Consider the following 19,311-nt stretch of genomic DNA (forward strand, 5'->3'; position numbering starts at 1 on the left):
ATAGCAGTTTTTGCGTCACTGCTTCTTGCGCAGCGACCGCTGCAGGTTTATTCGGTTGCCTCCCAACAAGCGCCTTGGTTTTGAAGTTGTTGGCTCGACTTGAAGTTACCCAACTAGCTAGGCGGGTCGATGACCCTTGTGCTAAATACCGCGAATTGGACCAATTTCGTGCCCATCTTTCTCCACCATTTGTACTTTCCCTTCGCGGTTTTGATCACGTCGACTTCGGGGTCATCTTGTGACAGACCCTTCTTCTTCCTCCCCTTCGGTTTTCCCTGCGTTGCAACTTTAAGGGGGTTAGGCTTGCCCTTTTTCGGGGCTGGAGGTACAGTATTAATGACAAAGATAGAAGGGTTAGAACAATCCTCCCCTTCTTTTGGCCCTTTAGGCTTCGTAGTATCTGTCATCATTACGACTCTGCACTCGTACTCCATCTTGGCCCTTTGTGCCTCCTCGTACTTGAACATCTCACTCTCGATCTTGTAGGTAGACTTGCTAGCATTGTCGCTAAGCGTGATTTCCCCCCTACCTACATCAATAAGCGCTTTGCTCGTGGAGAGAAAATCTCGTCCGAGGATTAGTGGCACATTTTTATCAACCTTCATATCAAGTACAATGAAATCAGCGGGAAAAATGAAATCATCTACTTTCACCAATACGTCCTCGATCATGCCCACCGCCTTGATTGCGGAGTTATCGGCCAACCTAATTGTGCGGTCTGCCTTCATAAGTGGCCCGATGTTGAGCTTCTCGTAGTACTTGAGTGGCATGATGTTGATACTAGCCCCAAGATCGCAGAGTGCCTTGTCCACTTTTCCTTGGCCAATCGAACATCTGATGATGAACTGGCCGGGATCCCTCTGCTTCACTGCTTTCTCCCGTTTAATTATCTCACTGCAATGAAGAGGCAACTTGAGATCGGCCTTCGTAGGCTTCTTCTTTCGCATCACAGCCTCCCTAAGTAGTTTTGCATACCTAGGTATTTCCTGCAATGATTCAACGAGAGGTATGTTAATGTGAACTTTGCAGAACATATTTAGGAAGTACTTAAATTGTTCTTCAAGCTTAAACTTCCTCTTTGGCTGAAATGGGAGCACAATCCCATTATGGCGCACGAGAGAATCCTTGGGCGCATGTGCTTCTGCCGGCTCCGTAGCGGCCCGCTGCGAAGCTTGCAGCGGTCCGCTGGGCGTCGGGCAGACTCCGGTTTGCACCTCAGAGCTGCTTTCTGTCCCCGTTTTCTGCTTCGCGACCCACTTTTTGTTGATGTCCGCTACTCGCGCTGCTGCCTTCTTGTCCTCCTCAATCTTTTGTTGGACTTGATCCATCTACGTTTTGATTGAGGTGACGACAGTTGTAAGCGTGGTAATACCAGCCTCGAGGTTATTCAACCTTGCCTCCACGACTCCGATCTTGGTGTAGTTGGTCTTTCTATCTTGCACTAGCACTTCAAGGATTTTCATGATCCATGCCTCATATTTCTCTTCCTTCTTTGCGGGCTCAACAACTCCACCTTTCCCCACATTAAATCCTGCAGGGGGCTACAAGAAATTGTTGTTAGAGTACGAAAGGTTGGGGTGAGGACGGTTCCCATTATAATTGTTGTAGTTACCCCCCCTGGTTAGGGCGATAATTGTTGTTATTGAATGAACGGTTGGGACCGCCTACTTGTTGCACGTAGTTTACATCCTCAACGGGAGCGGCTTCAGCGTCGGGTTTTGTGACTGCTATAATGGAAGTCGGTGGTACTGGATCTTCTCTCCTCGATGTGTCCATCTGATTCACCTAACCCTCAGCTCTGCCACTTCTTTTGCAAGGGAGTTTTCCTCGTTTGTCTCTACTGCTGCAACTCTCCTAGAGTGATGCCTCTCCTTCGACCACCCGCGGCTGTTAGTGGCAAATTCCTCTATCATTACCATTGCATCTGCCCCGCTTTTCCTTAGGAATCCTCCGTTGGCCTCTGAATCCAACATGGCACAAATTTGCTCGTTAAAGCCATTATATAATATGCCTACTTTATGATCCACGGTAAAACCATGGTTGGGGCATTTTCGGAGGAGCCCCTTGAAACGAGCTACGGCCTCAAAAAGAGGCTCGTCTGGGCGCTGGATGAACTGGAAGATCTCACTCTTCAGTTTCAATATGGTGCCCGGCGGGTAGTACTTGTCTAGGAAAGCTGCCACTATGTCTTTCCACGTGGACACTTGCTCTGTAGGTAGACACTCAAACCATTCCTTAGCAGAATCTGTAAGGGAAAAAGGAAAGAAGCGTACCCTAATGGCATCGTCGTCGACACCATTCAATTTGAGCGTATTGGCAATCTCCACGAATCTCGATAGGTGGCGGTTTGCATCTTCCGTGGCCTTTCCTGAAAAAGGATGCTGCTCAACCCTTTGAATGCGCAACTCAAAGTTGTTAGCGTCGACCCGATGGCCCTCGGGAAACGTAAGAACGTTCTCGTGATTGAACATGTGCATAACAGGGAGCATCTCCTTATTTTTCTTCTCCTGCGCCTCTCGAGCGAGCTTTTCGTCCATCAATAGTTTGACTTGGATCTACAACCTCTCCAACTCGGTCATGTTTTCTTCCTCCGCCATTGCTAGTCATCCTCTTCTTATTATCCTACGTGTCCTTTCAAGTTCGTGATCGATCGGGTTCAAGTTCGCATAAACTACCTGAAAGAGAGAAAAAAAAAAAAAATTAAGACTAAAAAAAAATCAAAAATTAGAAAGCAAAAAAATTCAAAGTAGTAAAATCGTCCTTTGAAAGATATCAATCACAAGGTGATATTATTCCCCGGCAACGGTGCCAAAAACTTGATGCACTATTTATTAGCACTAAAAATACATGCAAGTATACATGGTAGATCTAGTATAGCTAAAGGTCTGTACCGGGTTGTCGAACACGGGGAATAAGATTACCAATTGGATACCTTCTACTAAGTTTCTTTTACTATTTGGAGAACCAGAGAATTTTGTGAAAACAATTGAATTGAAAACAGAAAGGAGATGAATACAGCACAAACTAGAGGTCGAATAGATGAGATAAGAGAATTTCAGGGATGTGCGTTCACAACTATGGTTACACAAATTCCTTCTACAATACCCTAGCACAGTCTATACTTCGATAGGACGAGTCACTTAAGTTCTGCACATGCGGTATAAGCGTAGATTACTAACACTAGGGTTGTCAATCCTAGATTCGTAACTCCTAGAAGCTCCTAAGACCCTTGAAAAGTCCCCACTCTCAATTAACAGTGCTGTTTTAAGGGAAGCTAATCGTAGTGTCTATTAAGTGGATCTAACTCGCCAACCTCCTCTCACGATTATGTAGCAAGTTATAGCAGATCGACATCGAATGTGTCACTCAAACATGCAGTATTTCGGAACAACTTAAGGAAGAAACGAAGTATAAACAAAACGGATATTAAATAGAAAACAGAATTTGTATAAACCAAAAAAGAGTTACTAACACATCCCTAGAATCCTATGAATTTAGTTACACATGATAGAATAATCTAAAAACATAGTTTGAAGGGAAAACAATGTAAACATAAGAACTAAAGTGATAAAACCCAAAGGTAGAATCCTGTAGCCTTGATCTTCACTTGACTTCATCTTCAACCTCTTGCACACTGATGAACTCTCAAATATTTTGCTCTAGAATTGTAAGGCAAAGCGTGTAAAAGGTGTCTCTGAATGAAGAGGTTTAAGGAGGTATATATAGGGAGTAAGTCGAATCTTATGGAGGAAAGGAAAAGATTGACTAATCTTGGTAAAATCTGGAGAAAATCTAATTAAATTCGTGCACCTCCTTCTCGCAGCTGGCCGCTGGGCATCTTTGAACACGCCAGAATTTCATCTTCGACTATTTCCTATATTTTTAGCTCAAATATGCACAATTCTCACCAAACATGTCAAAATACCAAAATAGATAAAATATGTGAAATATGGATGATAAGTCGTATTCTAAGCCTTGGTTACTGGTCAGTATGTCGTGAAATGCATGTATTATCTGCAAAACAGTTGCTTAAGTGTGCAGGATTAAGGGATCCAAGCCAGTAGGAGACGATTCAGGCGACGCAAGTGAAAAGAGCGCTAGAAGGGTGCAATACTAACCAGGATGCATGCCAGAGAAAAGGCTCGAGATGGAGAAGAAGGATAGCTGGGATGATCATTAACAAGGGCAGAAAAGTCAAATCGAGAAGGAAGTCTACCCTAAAAGCAAGGGCAAGCCTCCCTATAAAAGAAGCCACTTGGAGAGAGAAAACACACACTCGGGTCGTTCACTCTTCACACTTAGTAGAATTCTCTCTAGAAGATCAGCCTTTCAGCATTATCCAGTCTCTCGTTCCTCGCCACAGCTATGGTCACTTGACGTCCAAGAGTCTGCCGGAGAAATCATCGTTCTACCGTTCTAGCCAGTTTACCGTAGTAGTATAGCAGTATCACTGCCCGAAGTGGCAAAACAATCGTTATTTGCTTTCTAGTTTAGTTCTTACCTGTTTTCTTCATTGGATCTGTTGCAAACATTTATCTTGTTGCCTTTTGAAGTACTTAGTGAAGATCCAAACGTTTAAGTTATTAAATTTCTATTTCGTATGTCTCTTTGGTTTAAGCTTGCTTCATTCTGCCTAGGAAAGTTAGATTTAGTCATCGCTTTTAATTTTTAAGTGCGTGCATGTGTTTTCCGTCAAGTAGGCTATATCTGAAGTTATTGATCGAAAATTGTAGTTATGTCTCAGTTTAAGTTTTCGTGCATGAGTTTTTTTTGTTCTGCGCTGTGATCACCACCCTGCATGTTAGTCAGTAAAAGTAATCTGCAGTTTCAGCTTTTCATCTTAAGTTAAGCATTTTAATTAATGGATCTTGAGTTTGAATTCATGAATCTGAGTTTTGTCATGGAGTTTGTGTTCATATGATTTTTGTTAATACTTGGTGAAGAAGAAAACGTCAAAATCAACTTTTGCCTTGGACCACTTTTGCTTTTTAGTTGCTTTTGCTTTTGTCTCTTACTTTTCAATTGTACCTTCCAGACCTGTCAGAAAGCCAACCAGCGACCAGATATACCTTGTTATCTAAGTTTCCTCTTTTAGTAATTGTTTACTTTTCACATGTCTCTGAAATATCTTGTCCCCTATTTTCACGAACACAACCACATGTCTGTCATTTTCACGCCTACTAGTCAGTAGAGTACCATCTTTATTTCTCGCCTAGGTAGAATCCCAACCCCAAAAGCGTGGTAGCTAACCAAAAAACACCCAGGAATGTCACCGCAGTTATCCGAACGTGTCCATCCTTGTGGGATTCGACCCTTACCTCCACTATACTAGCCAGTAGAAGTGGGTTGAAGAAATTTATTTGACACCAGGTTTGGTTGTCGTGCCAACGACTCAGCTAGGTTAGGAATCTTATCCTGATCAGTTGGATACACCCATGCATTTACACACGCGACCGAAAACCTAGTCCGTCAATGGACATAAATTGCGATTTAGACACTAAAAACAGACCAAATAAGGGCCCTAAAATAGTGCAAAATCCGAGCGTATCAATCATACCGAAAGATATAAAAAAATTATTGAAATTTTGGTATACCGTAATTTTTGGTACGGTATGATACCGTTTCATAAGTTTTCGAAACGGTAACAATATGAATTTTCTTATAACGCGGTATACTGTTGTATAACGAATATACGATATATATCGACAATATTGCAATACCTAAATATATTGAAAATCAATACGTATTGAATCATAGGTATATAGCGTGTATACCGAAATATATTGAAAATCAATACGTACTGAAGTCAAACCCATATATATATATATATATATATATACATTTTATTTATTTATATATATTTATCCAAGTATTCGAAACAATACAATATTTCAGTACATCGTACCAAACTTCGTTATACCGTTCTGAATGGTATACCGAAGTTCGGTACGATATACTGAAAAATCGATATGGTAACGGTATTGATATTATCCACACCAAAAGTTCGGTATACCAAAATTTTTTAGATACAATGACGATATAAAATTCTTGGATACCGATATTTTCGATACGGTATACGATACAACATTTTTGATAAGGTATATGATACATGTAGGAAAGAAATCAGGAATATGATACGTGATTAATATGCAAGAATATTCTACCGTAGATAGAATAACAATTAATGAAAATTAGGTTTACCATATATTGTATTTATGTAGCCTATAAAAGATGTATAATCCATGTACATTGGTGAGTGAATAAGAATGAATATTTCTACCGATTTCTACATGGTCTCAGAGCAGAAAAAACGATCCTAGGCTCAGAAAAGTTTCATCATAGCCAAAATACCATTTCGACCTTTCTTCAACCAAAATCAAGCCCACAAATCGAACCCTACAGCCAAAAACATGTCATATACAGAGGAGGAGACGAAACATAATCCAAATCAGACGAAAAGCTTGAGAAACAGTAAGAGATTGATCAAGGTGAAGATAGGAGGCCGAGGGGCTTATTCCTATATCAGAAACGAACCTCCGAGCCCCAAGAGCAAGGGCTTTGAGGAATGGGAGGAGAACGATCTCATCATGTTCTCCTGGATCGTAGATAACATCGAGGACGACATCATCTCCGATTTTGCACACCACCGTGGGATAGCCTCGCCGTGGAATACAAAAACAAGGTAGATAAGTATTTGATTTATGATCGAGAGGAGAAAGTAATTGCAATCAGACAAGGAAACCTGGATTTAGAGTCATCTTACCGGAGGATACACGGGTTGTGGATCAATATAGATCGTTGCCAGAAGCAGCCCGTTACTTGCTGCGACAAGGGAATCGACCAGTACGGGGTACATTCGAACGAGAAGCGCTTGGTGAAGTTCTTAACAGGGTTGAATAAGGAGTATGATTTAATCAGACGAGAGATTCTGAAGGAAGATCCTTACCCATCAGTGGAGGCTGCCTACGGGTGGGTGAAGACGAAGGCAGCTCGACGTCGAATCATGCCACCGACGTCCGCCGCACCCACCGCATAAGCCGACGGCAAAAAAGTCGATTCATCATATGGGGAAATCAGGCAAGGCTTGGCGGCACAGAGCAACCGGCCGCCGCATCAGAGCGGGCCACCACAACGCCCCGCAGCCACTGGCCGACCTGGGAACCACCGTCCCGACACCTCCAAATTATGGTAGTCCCACTGTGGAAAACAAAAATACACATGGGAAACCTGCTTTAAACGATTGGGGTATCCGGAGTGGTGGGAGGAGCGGCAGAAGACGAAGGCTTCGCCGGCGCAGGTGAAATTCGCTGCTGGAGTGAGCGGTAAAGCGCAGCTCCGACAGGAAAATATCGGGAATCAGAAGGAGACAACCGTCGGTAGTTTAGTAAACCGCCAAGATGGTCAATCCGGTGGCGGCGGCGTACAAGGCGCCGGAAACCTCACCGAATGGACCGGGAACGGCGTGGGCTTGGCGGCGCAACAAGGGTGTAAATGGTTTGGTTTTAAACTAAACCCTAATGACTATGTTATATCTCCTCTTAAACACCCAAATTTTGGAATATTAGAAAGCAGACCCCACTATGTTAAATATCACCCCCCTGACTTACTGAAATATGAAAATGACCCCAAATATCTCCACAAATCTCGAATGAACCCCAATACATGTGATTATGTGTCTGAAAACCCTTTTGCACTCTTACAAAATATTTTCGATACATTTCATGTTGAAAATATGGCTGATACACATACGAGGGGATGGATTTTTGACTGTGGGGCAACCGATACTATGACTCTAGAGAAAAATTATTTTATTGATCTAAGTTGTGAAGTTGATAAATCATATATTAGAACTGCAAATGGGGATTTGATTACAGTTGTAGGATCTGGAACTATTGAGATATCTCCTACCCTTCGTCTCACGAACTACTTATATGGTCCTACTATGTCTCAAAGGCTGATGTCTATTAGTCATGTCTCCAAGGAGTTAAACTGCACACGGCTAATGCACCCTGATTTTTGTATCTTGCAGGATATTCAGACGAGGAGGATTCTTAGGCGTAGCACTGAGAAGCAAGGACTCTACTACGTGGATGAGATAGCTCAAATTGGTAATGCGATGCTGGCTCACGGGTCCTTGAAACAAGAAACTTGGCTTTGGCACCGAAGACTAGTACACCCCTCCCCTGGTTATTTTAAACTTCTTTATCCGAACCTTTCTATTCCTGCTAATTTTTCTTGTGAAACTTGTGTTTTGGCCAAGAGCCATAGACAGTCTTTTAAACCTACGAATACTCGAATGAATTCCATGTTTTCTTTAGTACATTCTGATGTGTGGGGTCCTGCCCCATTTGTGGGTGGAAATGGCTTTAGAAATTTTGTGACATTTGTTTTTGATTGCACTAGAATGACATGGGTTTATTTCTTGAAACATTAGTCTGAAGTATTTGATAGATTTGTCTCATTTCTCAAACTGATCCAACCACAGTTCCAAACTACTGTTAAAATTCTTAGATCCAATAATGGGAGGAAATTTGTGAATAATGCCGTGACCCAATTCTGCGAAGAAAAAGGTATAATCCACCAGACTTCTTGCCCTTATACACCAAAACAAAATGGGGTAACCGAAAGGAAAAACAGAAAATCCTAGATGATTGAATCCAAAGTACCCCGAGCCTTGATGATTGAATCCAAAGTCCCAAAATCTCTCTGGCCCGAAGCAGTTTCCATTTCTATCTACCTCATGAACCACCTCCCTACTAAAATCCTCCGCATGAAAACCCCCCTTGATACCTTGTCCAAATTAGCCAAAGTTCCCGATCACCTAAACCTCTCACCAAAAGCTCGAGGGAAAGAATGTTGTTAGTACTTGGGGACAAGTTCTGGATTTTTCCAGAAGTAGCAATGAAGTGCAAGAAGTTGTCGAAAAATGGATCATAATGAAAGTCGGAAAGGGATCAAATATCAGATTTTGACTTGACAAGTGGACTGGAGATGACGGCCTCAAGAACTATTTCCCAAACTTATTCATGATCTCTACACAACAGAGTGACTTTATTGAGGACATGGGTTCATGGGTGGTGGATGGAGTTGGAAGTTTACTTTGAGAAGAAATCTTTTTTGTTTGGGAGAAGGAATTGGTGGAGTATGTTCACCTAGCCGTGGATCAAACTTTATTGAGTGAGAGTGGGAGAGATGTGAGAGTTTGGACTTTTGACATTTCAAATGCTTTCTCTGTTTCTAGTTTTCTTCCGCAGGTTAATCACTTCATGGGAGAAGATGATAGTCATTCTCGTAATGGAAGACTAGCATGGAATAAGGTTGCCCCACCTCATGCCCAACTTTTGGTGTAGTTTGTCCTTCAAGGAAAACTGAACACTAGGGACAGACTTTTCAGATTTGGAGTTCCCGGAATTGCAGATGATCTATGCGTTTTTTGCAAGGAAGAGCGAGAGACTATCAACTGTTAGAGTTATAACGTTTCGAGTGATCAGATACTGTAATAACTTCCAAAGAATAAAACAGATTATTTTTGTCATAATGTTGTTATGTTGTACATTTAATGGTTGTTTTATTACATGTTTAAATGTATAAGAACTTAACAAAGTCTAAGTCTTTGTTTTAGTAGACCGGTTGTGGGCGTCGTCCACTGTAAGGTAACACGGTCAGTTCTAAACATAGAAAAAGAAGAATTTCACAACCTAGATAGGCCTTGACTACCTGTCGATAAAGGTTGCAATGTCAGTCCGATTGCTTTTAAGCCTTAATGAAATAAGATGACATTGGTGTTGTATAGCACTGAACAGATCTAACAGAAAGACGTGTCTTAATGCTATCTACTGAAAGACAAGGTCTTGATAAATAAGTATTTCTTAATCTACATATGTTAGCATTGAGCATACGATATTGATTATGCACAACTTTGATTTATCAAATGGTGTGGGTTTTTCGTAACCCAATAAGCCTGGTATTTTGGATGGTGTTGATTGATATCTAACGGTGCTAGGATTACTATTATGTAGGAACGCACGCGAGGGGAGTCTCGTTTGATAATGTCCTCAAGAGGAGCATGAAACGAGGTTTTATTATTCGGAACCTAGCTAGTTGGAGTTTGATTACTCTACGAATAATAAATAAGGGTTTCGTGCTGAGTCCACTCTTGGAATTAATAAGAAGTTAATGGACATTTCTATCTTAAGTGCGGGAAATAAACATTTAATTTTTAAATGGAACCACAGATTACTCATAATTTCGGATTTGGATGGGCAGTGCAATATTATTTCTGTAGTGACTGCAAATAATATTTCAATATAAGCTTGTATTAAATTGTGGGTTCAATTTAATTAGTCCTAAGCTAATTGGGAGAGGTCATATCCAAAACCTTCCATAGATCCCTTTCTGGGCCCAATATGAACTATTATAAATAGGAGAATAAAGGAGAGATATACATACGTAATTTTATTCTTAAAATTTTTGAAAATTTTGCCTCTCTCTCTAGACCTGGACGAAAATTTCAGCTCTCCTCCGTGAGAATTTCTGTCTTCTTTATTCGAGTCCTAAGTGTTCCGGTGAGATCAACCCACACTGATAGCGGAGTACGGTTCGGGAACCAGTCAGAAGATCCGTGATCGAGTATGGAAGATCGACACGTGGAGAAGTAGCAAGCCATCCGCGATTCTTTGGAGAATCAAGAAGGTACAACTTCTGCTCCATAGAAAAGCATGTTTTATGTTTCAATTAATCAATAAACATGTTTTAATTCAAGTTATGAGCATGATACATGTGATTGCGCGAATAGAATTTGTCTAAATAATCTGTTAAATAGATCTAGTCTCTGATTTATTGCATGCTTCCGCTGCCAACCCCAACGTCAACCACATCATGTTTGGATGTAAGTACTCTAGCTGCTTGTGGTACTTCTGTTGTAACCAATGGAATCTCGCCTTCAGCTTGCCCGAAGACCCGATCTTGTGTTTTCTCACTTGGATGGATGCACCTTTCTACAAGTTCGATAAGAACATATGGACATCCCTTTTCTATGTGATTACATGGTCCATATGGTGGATTAGAAATAAAGTTGTTTTCCAAAACTTTGAACCAAATTGGGAGGTTGAATGAAAACTAATTTTGTAGAGGCTCAGCTCATAGGTAAAAGGGTGGTGCCCGAACTCCCCTTTCCTACCAGGAGAAATGTATGATGAGCTGGTCAAAGCTAGAAGATGGGCTAGAAGGTATCAAAGAACCAATTCCACTTTTGCCTTTTGTTTGCTGCTGGGATTGTCTTGGTTTTTGGTAGTGGTGCTGCTTTTGCCTCTTTGCTGCTTTCTTTGTTGGTGGGAGGTGTGTTGGTCGTGGCTTTGTTGCTCGTTTCTTTTGTGTCTTTGTTTTTGGCTTGTTGCTTGTTCTTGTTTGGCGCTCTTGTTGTCCGTTTTCGGATGGGTCGAAACATTTATGCTCACTGCCATTGGTGGTTTGAACTTTATTCAATCAAAAAAAAAATCTAAATGATGATCGTTCCCTTAACCACATAAAGCTAACTATCTCTCGGATAATTTAGTGAAACGGAGATAGTTCTCATGTTGATTTGGCAAAAGAATAGTAAAAGCAGGAGAACACTTACAATCACAAGATCTAGGTAAAAAGGTTCAATTGCATTAATCAAAATATAAATTTTGTAGTCTTCACCAAAAACCGTACAAAGAATTTTAGCCACTCATATTCATAAGTGATCTAACAAAATATTCGGTAGAAAACAAAAAAAAAAACATGAACAATGAGAGAATGGATGTCATGGAGATCGAGCTGGACGGATGGAAGTCTTCAAATCATTTATGATGCTTCAGGTGCCTTCCTCTTGCTCTTGAATCAAGTTATGATGCTTCGGGAGTGAATGTGTGTGTTTTTGAGGCTCAGAAATCGTGGGGTTTGTTTTCCCTCATTCTATATGTAAATCTATTATGTTTGTAGGAATAAGCACAAAATAACAACTACTCCCTCCGTCTCGTAAAATAGTCTTCTTTTTCCAGATTGGTCCGTCCCACAAAAATAGCTCATTTTTGTTTTTAGCAAATCTTTTTTCTCTTATAAAGTGCGTCTTATTTTTCACTAAAATTACTTCCATCACTTTTGATTTCTATACGAGGATTGAATAACTTGATAATGACATCTTACAGAAAACAAAGTAAATGTAATAGAAGACTTTGAAGCAAGGGATAGACTAGGAAAAAATGAATAACTTATTTAAATTAATTTTGGCGTAATCAATTCAGTAGTTTGCCTAAATTATTAAATTTGATGGTGGGCAGTCCTGCTCTACAGGGAATGATCTCATGCATATTCCATTTCACACACTTTTAAAGTTGAGAAGTCGTTGATTAAAGTATTTAAGAATTTGATGTGAAGTCTATCTACAGCTATCATATGGTACGAAATTCAATAATACAAAGAATATACCTGTTAGTACTCCATAAAATTGGAGATGATATAAAATTGTCAACAAATGAAACATGCCAGTTAATTGCCGATGGACCACGTTCACCACAACGTGAAGCTTCTCGCCCACTTAATTTAACTCAGTCTAAAAGAATTGGATGAAGTCACGAAATGTGTGACTTGGCATGAAATATGATTAGACTTTAGAGGGTTGATTGAGTGTGATACTTAGGATAGCTACAACGTTGTCAATCTCAGTTCTACATGTGTCATGTGGTCCGATTTATGAATATAGTACATTCCTAGAATATACGTTCTTGATTCCTCTTCTGAAACTGTCCCTAGTTCACAAGCAATCAAATAAGTGCTTCTCTACTAATGAATTGCAGCGCAGTTGGCCGCGTAGTGACCTTAAGGTTATGAGGGTTCAAACTCCACCACCCGCTGAGAGATTTTGGCCTTTATTCGCAAATCCGGTCGAACATAATTAGTCGGATTCCGTCAAAAATGGGTTCAGAACACCTGTGGTAAAAATAAAATAAAATGGAGCTATATCTACATCACCTCACTTATTATTATTATTATTATTATTATTATTATTATTATTATTATTATTATTATTATTATTATTATTATTATTATTATTATTATTATTATTGTTGTTGTTGTTGTTGTTATTATTGTGATTATCGTTATTATGCAGGCTCTAAATTCAACTTATTAGTTAGATTCGAAACGTAGTATACTTGCAAATCGTGGTCACTTAATCAGATTAGCACCGGCTTAGGATGTTCTATAATTTGAGAAAGAAAATGGGTACATGAGTACATTGGTTTTGTTAATTTGTATAATCAACCTGTTTTGGTCAATTTAAAAAACACTATTTTTTGTGTGTTTTTAATGTAACTATTTATTATATTTATTTATTTGCATTTATTGCTTCCACGTTGCCATGTTAATTGGTATGCAACTAGCAATAACTCGGCGTGTTACATATTATTTAGCAATAAATTAATACATAGTAAACTCGATTATATTTTTTGATGGATGCATACTCGATGCATATTGTTTTGCAATATACTATGATGTAGTCCAGTGAAAAGTTTATCCATGTAGGTAGATCGTGGGTGATAATGTGCTCTCTCTAAAACTAATAATCGATTTATATAATTGTTTCTTAAAACATAATTTTTTGTTAATTTCTTGATCAATCTAATAACTTTTTTAATTCAAGACTATTTTTAATTGTTCCACAATGGCCAAAATTAAAGTTGGCGGATGACAATAGAACCACATTATTTAACTATATAACACTCAAAACATAATAACGTTGCTATTATAAAAACAATGTCATTTTGTCATCATATCATATTTGATTTCTCCATATATATTTCAATTTTGATCATTATGAGATAACTTAAGAAAAATATTAAAGTTATAAATTTATATTTCATTTTCAAATATGATAAGATCAGTGGCGGATCCAGGTGGGGTCGGGCGGGGTCGGCCGACCCCACCACCAGCCTCGGAGTGCCGTCGGGAAGCTCCTTCCATCGGCCTCCGACCCTACGGCATTCGCGTCTCCGACCCCACCTCACCAGTGTGAGATAATGAGATTGAGCAGAGAGAAAGGAAGAAAATGAGGGAGGGCGACGTTCGGATGCGGCAGGGGAGGCGGAAGTCGAGAAAGAAGAAATGGAGTAAAGAAGAGCCTGCCTTTTCGTTTTTCTTTGAAGAGAGAGAAATGGAAATGGGTAGGTTGTGTATTGGGTGAAGGTTGTGTATTGGGTGAAGAGAGATAATTATCTTCCCTATATTTACCTTGTAAACTAAAATTAAATAAATTAAAAGGCATCAATAAAGATGACACGTGACTGCATAATTTAACTTAGATTAAATTGAATTAACTAAATGTAGAATGGGCTTTTGAACTTTTCTTTCTTTCTTAATTTGTACTATTAGTTCTTGAAAGTCATTTAAATATATATTCAAATCTAAAATTTCCATTAATGTTATATACAAGTAGTCAAGTACTAGTATTATTATTTTGAGTAAACTATAAAAATGGTCCCTGGACTATGGGTTTATCTCGCCCATAGTCCCTAGACTTTAAAAATATCGCCAGTAGTCCCTGGACTAAGGGTTTATCTCGAAATTGGTCCTTTTGGATTTTTTTGGTACGAAAATACCCTTTGATATTATTTTGGGGGGTTTGGGCAATTTGGTCTTTTTACACTTTTAATATCAAAGGGACTACTGGCGATATTTTCGTACCAAAGGGTATTTTCAAAGGGTATTTTCGTACCAAAAAAAACCAAAAATGACCAATTTCGAGATAAACCCTTAGTCCAGGGACTACTGGCGATATTTTTAAAGTCCAGGGACTATGGGCGAGATAAACCCATAGTCCAGGGACCATTTTTGTAGTTCACTCTATTATTTTTATGTATCTATAAATCAACTTATTTAAAATAAACACATAATACTTTTAATAAATATAATATAAAATAAATATATCTCAATTTCATCTAATTTTAGTTTATACTATTTCCGTCCCAGAAGATACTTTCCAATTTCGGAAAATTTTTCTCTCTATTGAGGTGGGACCCATTCTCCATTAACAATACTTTAATTATTTTTTATATCTACCTCTCTGTCTTACTTTACCCATTTTGTATTAAAACTCGTGCCGAACAGCCGAAACCAAATTGTATATTCTTTTGAGACGGAGGGAGTAATTAAGTTTTCAACCTTATTATTCATATTAAAATTAGTTTTGAAATTTCAAAATTGGAGATGTTACGGAAAAATTACACACTCTTCGTCCCATTAACACATTTTGGGATGGCATGAGATTTTTAATGCACAATTAGTAAAATAGAAGAGATATAGAAATAAAAGTGATTGAAATATTGTTTGCGAAAAATAAGGCATGTCTCAAAAAAGAGAAAAATAGTTTTTAAAAAAATAGAAGTGTCTATTTATAGAGTGGCGATATAGTCTATTTTTATGCGATAGGGTGAATATTTTATTTTAGAATATCGATACTAGTATGAGTTACGGTATTTAAATTAAAATATATTTTTATATAAATATTTATATTAAATATTTACTATATGATTCGACCCCACAATAATTAGTTCCTGGATCCGCCATTGGATAAGATTGACAAGAAGTCAATGAGAAGTTTGACAATTATTCCTACACTCATCAATATGTAAACAATTTACAATAATGATTATGTAAAAAAGTTAGTGGAGCTGGTTAATAATCCTAAAATCTAATACTAGTACTCCCTCGTTGCATTGCAAGTGATCAAATTTTTTGTTTTGATCAATTATTCCATTATAAGTGATTAATTTTACAATTTGGAACTGGAGTACTTCTTTTTGTAATTTTAGGACATATATTATAAGTGAAGGAATTTTTCCATCAAAACCTAGATATATCCAAGTTCACCGTAGATTTGGAAAAAACATATACTCCACGTTACTTTCTAATGGTTTGTTCTCTTTCGGAAGTAAGAACACTTATTTGTGCGTCAATAATCGACGAAGTCGTTGAATCTCTTCTAATTTGTTTTGTTAACCCCTCTTTTATATCCTGGTTTATATGTATAACAATTTTGACATCTCAAAAGAAAAATGAAGTGGCATTAATTAGTAATAGGGGACTAAAGATTACTGTGATTAATGGTTATGACTAATCTATATATTGATAATTAATTAATTATTTATTACTATAAACAATTTTAGAATGTTTCATAGACATCAAATAATAAAACTTTTAAAACAAATGCGACTGATATATGAGAAATAAAAATCAATAATGAAGGAATACTAAAGTGACAATATAGATGATTTGGTATGTTCTACCGATAAACTTTGACAAGTGAAAATATATAGGATCTCACTTCTAACTAGATATATATACTATAGAAATATACCAAACATAATGGTACATTAAAAATTACAATTTTATTTTTTGTTACCTGCCATATATGATTAATGTAATAAAATTAATTTTTGAATAATCTAATAAAAATTAGTTCCTAAAAGAATTGCAAACTTTGACCAAAATTTTATATTTTCCCACGAACTTAAAGTTTAATCATAAAAATAGTGAGCTTAGGTTCTGTTGTGAATTTCCCATGAAAAAACAATTTTTTTCCTCAATTTATAGGAAATTCACTACAAAAGATAAATTCACAAATTTTGCGAGTTAATGAAAAATTGCCAAATTAGGACCAAGTTTGAGATATTATGAAAGCCATTTTTAAAATATTATTTATCATTTTTCTTATAGAATTTTACAATATTTTAAATAGTATTATTTTCTATTTGATTTTTTTTTGTATGTGAAATGTGTGTAGTCAAATATTTTAAATATGAAAGTCAATAAAATTAATTGTTCCAAACATTGCAAACTTTAGCATAATATTAGATGAATGTGTATACCAAATACTAATTGTACCTTAAATCACCAATTTTGGTCAAACACTATAGGTTCGTCGTATACTCCTCATTTATAATTTCTTCATTATTTATTTCTTCTTCAAAACTCAGAATCTATTATAAGTAGAAGTATTTACAACAGTAGATCAAATTAAATCACAAGCCAATCACGCCTGAAATATCATGTTGCTCCTCTTCTTATTATGTTTGGCTATCGCAGCACCGGTAGTTTCACCGGAATTCACGCGTCCGCCACCCCGGCCCGTCATTTTCCGGCAATTCAAAGGGCCCGAATCTGCTCCCCAACAGGTTATTTTATTTCACACACATGTGCTCGTAAAATCATACTAGTACATAATTTAATTTCCTTTATTTTTTTTTGTTTAATAATCTTTTAAAAAATCAGGTACACATTTCATTGGCAGGGAAGGATTACATGAGGGTTTCGTGGATAACGGAAGAAAAATCTCTATCCGTCGTCGAATACGGTAAAACGGCCGGACAATACAGCGCGTCCGCCACCGGCGAGGATAGTACGTCGTACCGCTACTTCTTTTACACCTCAGGAGAAATTCACCACGTCAAGATTGGTCCATTGGAACCCAGCACCACCTACTACTATAGATGCGGCGGCGGTGGGCCCGAGTTCACTTTCCGGACACCCCCCTCCGCATTCCCCATCGAATTCGCCGTTGCCGGTAAGCAAAGCCCCTCTCAACCTTATTCTACATGTTTTTCTTGATTCGGACACACCTTAGGGTGTGGGGACCAAGTCTTTTTTTTTCTATTTATATAATACTATCTTATTTTTGATATTTTGTGTGAATTGTAGTGTAAAATATCTTATTATGAAAAAATGTATTAATATTATTTTCTTTCGATATTTAGAAAGTATATATCAAAATAAATTTCTGTATCCGCTTCTCTGTTATAAATAGGTGACCTAGGACAGACGGAATGGACAGAGTCAACCTTAGCCCACGTGGGCGGTAGGGACTATGATGTGTTCCTCCTACCTGGAGATCTTTCTTACGCGGACACTCAGCAACCGCTATGGGACTCGTTCGGACAGCTGGTGGAGCCGTACGCAAGCACCAGGCCATGGATGGTCACCGAAGGAAACCACGAGATCGAAACCTTCCCAATCATATACCCTCAGGGTTTCACAGCCTATAACGCTAGATGGCTAATGCCCTACCAAGAAAGCAACTCCCCTTCCAACTTATACTATTCCTTTGACGTGGCTGGGGCCCACGTCCTCATGCTTGGCTCTTACACGGATTTTAATGTTGACTCAGATCAGTACGCCTGGCTTCTAGCTGACTTGGCAACTGTTGATAGGTCCAAAACCCCTTGGATTTTTGCGTTGATCCACGCGCCATGGTACAATACCAATTCTGCCCATAAAGGCGAGGGCGAAACTATGAGGGTTTCCATGGAAAATATTTTGTACAACGCGCGAGCTGATGTGGTCTTTGCTGGCCATGTTCACGCATACGAAAGATTCGTGAGTATTTATTTGTTATACATATAGTAATATTATGATACAAAAATGTGGTACAAATCTATGATTTTTTTTTTATTTTCAGACTAGGGTTTATGATAACAAGGCAGATCAATGTGGTCCTATTCATGTCACAATTGGTGATGGTGGCAACAGAGAAGGACTCGCAATGACGTAAATGCCCTTCAACTTTGTTGCCTTTGCTTTACAAATGTGATCGCCTGATTAATACATTACTAATGTGATTTGTTGTTTTGATTGTTAAAGGTTTGAGAGCCCTAGTCCTTCAATCTCAATGTTTCGGGAGCCAAGCTTCGGGCATGGCCGGCTGAGGGTGGTGAACAACACGCACGCACACTGGTCGTGGCACCGCAACAACGAGACCAACTCCGTCACCGCGGATGAGATATGGTTGGAGAGCTTGATCTCATCGACACAATGCAACGACTTTGCTATTTCGTCAAAATCTACTAATGACGAGTTGTGATGGTGCTCAATCATGTAAATAATTGGATTTCAATATTGTAACTTGCCTTAATTCATCAATTTATTTACTCCTACATGATTCGACTAGAATATTATTTAACTTGTCAGGGATCCATTTGATACAGAATTAGCTATTGTAGTTTTGAATAGTTTCAAATATCTGAGGATGCTCCTTCAATCTTCACTCTTACAAGTTAAATATAGTCTTTCATGTGACACATAGCTCGAAAATAATAGTTTCCTTTTCAATTTTTATTGTAACCATTTTCTCCACATTTCCATTTGAGCATCACTATCTCTACATTTTACAGAAACAACATCTGGCCTTATAAGCACTGCATGAAATTATGATTTTTTTAAAAAAAATCAACGATGTACTGTAAAATTTTAAACGAGATGATGCTTAGAACTTCAGTCGAATTATTTTGTTGATTTTCT

General features: G+C 38.2%; 1 protein-coding gene across 2 annotated transcripts; it reads left to right on the top strand.

Annotated features, from left to right (window-relative positions):
* The first annotated feature begins 16,968 nt into the window (after window positions 1-16,968).
* Window positions 16,969-19,030, top strand: LOC125207765 (purple acid phosphatase 22-like). 2 transcript variants are annotated; one of them, XM_048107241.2, is made up of 5 exons: window positions 16,969-17,192; window positions 17,290-17,581; window positions 17,822-18,390; window positions 18,473-18,561; window positions 18,655-19,030. In XM_048107241.2, exons 1-5 carry the CDS (start codon window positions 17,067-17,069, stop codon window positions 18,872-18,874), a joined length of 1,296 nt encoding a protein of 431 aa, XP_047963198.1. In that variant the 5' UTR covers window positions 16,969-17,066; the 3' UTR covers window positions 18,875-19,030. The 2 variants fall into 2 exon arrangements, with proteins under 2 accessions (XP_047963198.1, XP_047963200.1); XM_048107243.2 differs by having other exon boundaries at window positions 16,985-17,192; window positions 17,309-17,581.
* Window positions 19,031-19,311: the final 281 nt, after the last annotated feature.

The sequence above is a fragment of the Salvia hispanica genome, chromosome 6 (genome assembly GCF_029641045.1).
Source record: "Salvia hispanica isolate PSC_SH4W2 chromosome 6, Shi_PSC_v1, whole genome shotgun sequence".
NCBI lineage: Eukaryota > Viridiplantae > Streptophyta > Magnoliopsida > Lamiales > Lamiaceae > Salvia > Salvia hispanica.